The 1,813-nt window shown below is 48.0% G+C and overlaps 1 protein-coding gene across 1 annotated transcript in view; it reads right to left on the bottom strand.

The window, feature by feature from the left end:
- Positions 1–575: 575 nt before the first annotated feature.
- LOC101853033 (mucin-2-like) overlaps positions 576–1,813 on the bottom strand; it is a 4,693-nt gene continuing 3,455 nt past the window's right edge. The window contains exon 2 of the mRNA XM_035972338.1: positions 576–1,741. Within this exon, the coding sequence (XP_035828231.1) occupies positions 576–1,741 (1,166 nt within the window). The remainder of the gene's footprint in view (positions 1,742–1,813) is intronic.

Genomic DNA, 1,813 nt, shown 5'->3' with positions numbered 1-1,813 from the left:
AGAGAGAGAGAGAGAGAGAGAGAGAGAGAGAGAAAGAGAGAGAGATATTAAAATTTGATGTGATTGATTAGCTGTTGAAATGGCTCGGTGATTGATGATGTTTTAACAATATGATTAATTGATAATCTGACACCTTTAATTGATTATTAGACATACAATCTACAGTTTGATTGAATAATATTTGACATATTGTTTTGTTTTGTTTTGTAAAGTGTTTTTACGGCGCTTGCAACTGCATAAGGTCATATGAGCGCGCGGGGCACACCTAATATTTTCAGTTGGTAGAAAATTTTGAATTTTGGCCGCCAGTCCGATTAATTATGTGACATGAAAGAATAATGTTCCATTGATTATTTGACATGATTTTGTTGAATTGATAGTTAGACATAAATATTATTCATTGATTATTTGACGCATTGTATCTTTTTATTGGTTTTGTGGTTTATTGCTTCTATTATATATTTCTATTGTACTTACATTTTTAAACTTGATTAATCATTAAGTTGTATTGTGGAAACTGATGGCACGATTGACCAGCCGATTGGTTGGTAGGTTAAATGATGTGCTTAGATCTATCAGGTGATTTCTGACCGAACTGTTGACTCAACTGACCTGAACTTGACCTGCTGACCAGCGTCCGGTACGTCAAACTCGATGTGTTGTATAGAGGTGGTGATAGCCCGGCACCGGAGGATGTCCTGTGGGTGGATGTGAGGGGGGATGTGAGTGGGGGTGTGAGGGGGGATGTGAGGGGGGATGTGAGGGGGATTGTGAGAGGGGATGTGAGGAATGGGATAATGATGTGCTGTATAGAGGTGGTGATAGCCCGGCATCTGAGGATGTCCTGTGGGTGGATGTGAGGGTGGATGTGACGGGGGATTGTGAGAGGGGGTGTGAGGGATGGGATGATGGTGTGTTGTATAGAGGTGGTGATAGCACGGCAAAAGAGGATACCCTGTGGTGGATGTGAGGGTGGATGTGAGGGTGGATGTGATAGGAGATGTGTGGGTGGTTGTGAGGGGGATTGTGAGGGGTTGTGAGGGGGGATGTGAGGGTGGATGTGAGAGGGTGTGTGTGAGGGGGATAGTGAGGGGGGATGTGATGGATGGGATGATGGTGTGTTGTATAGAGGTGGGGATAGAAAGGCTTCGCAGGATGTCCTGTGGGTGGATGTGAGGGTGGATGTGAGGGTGGATGTGAGGGTAGATGTGAGGGTGGATGTGAGAGGGGGTGTGAGGGATGGGATGATTGTGTGTTGTATAGAGGTGGTGATAGCCCGGCATCGGAGGATGTCCTGTGGGTGGATGTGAGGGTAGATGTGAGGGGGGATGTGAGGGGGATGTGAGGGGGGATGTGAGGGTGGTTGTGTGGGTGGGTGTGAGGGTGGATGTGAGGGTGGATGTGAGGGGTGATGTGAGAGGGATTGTGAGGGTGGTTGTGAGGGTGGATGTGAGGAGGATTGTGAGGGTGGTTGAGAGGGTGGATGTGAGGGTAGATGTGAGGGTAGATGTGAGGGGGATTTTGAGAGGGAATGTGAGGGATGGGATGATGGTGTGTTGTATAGAGGTGGTGATAGCCCGGTAGCGGAGGATGTCCTGTGGGTGGATGTGAGGGGGGATGTGAGGGTGGATGTGAGGGGAGTTGTGATGGTGGATGTGAGGGGGATTGTGAGAGGGGATGTGAGAGATGGGATGATGGTGTGTTGTAAGGAGGTGGTGATAGCCCGTCAAAATAGGATATCCTGTGGGTGGATGTGAGGGTGGATGTGAGGGTGGATGTGAGGGTGGATGTGAGGGTGGATATGAGGGGGGAT

Source organism: Aplysia californica, unplaced genomic scaffold, assembly GCF_000002075.1.
Source record: "Aplysia californica isolate F4 #8 unplaced genomic scaffold, AplCal3.0 scaffold00657, whole genome shotgun sequence".
NCBI classification, from domain to species: Eukaryota; Metazoa; Mollusca; class Gastropoda; order Aplysiida; family Aplysiidae; genus Aplysia; species Aplysia californica.
The sequence above is the reverse complement of the archived record's forward strand: the minus strand, read 5'-3'. Positions and strand labels throughout refer to the sequence as shown.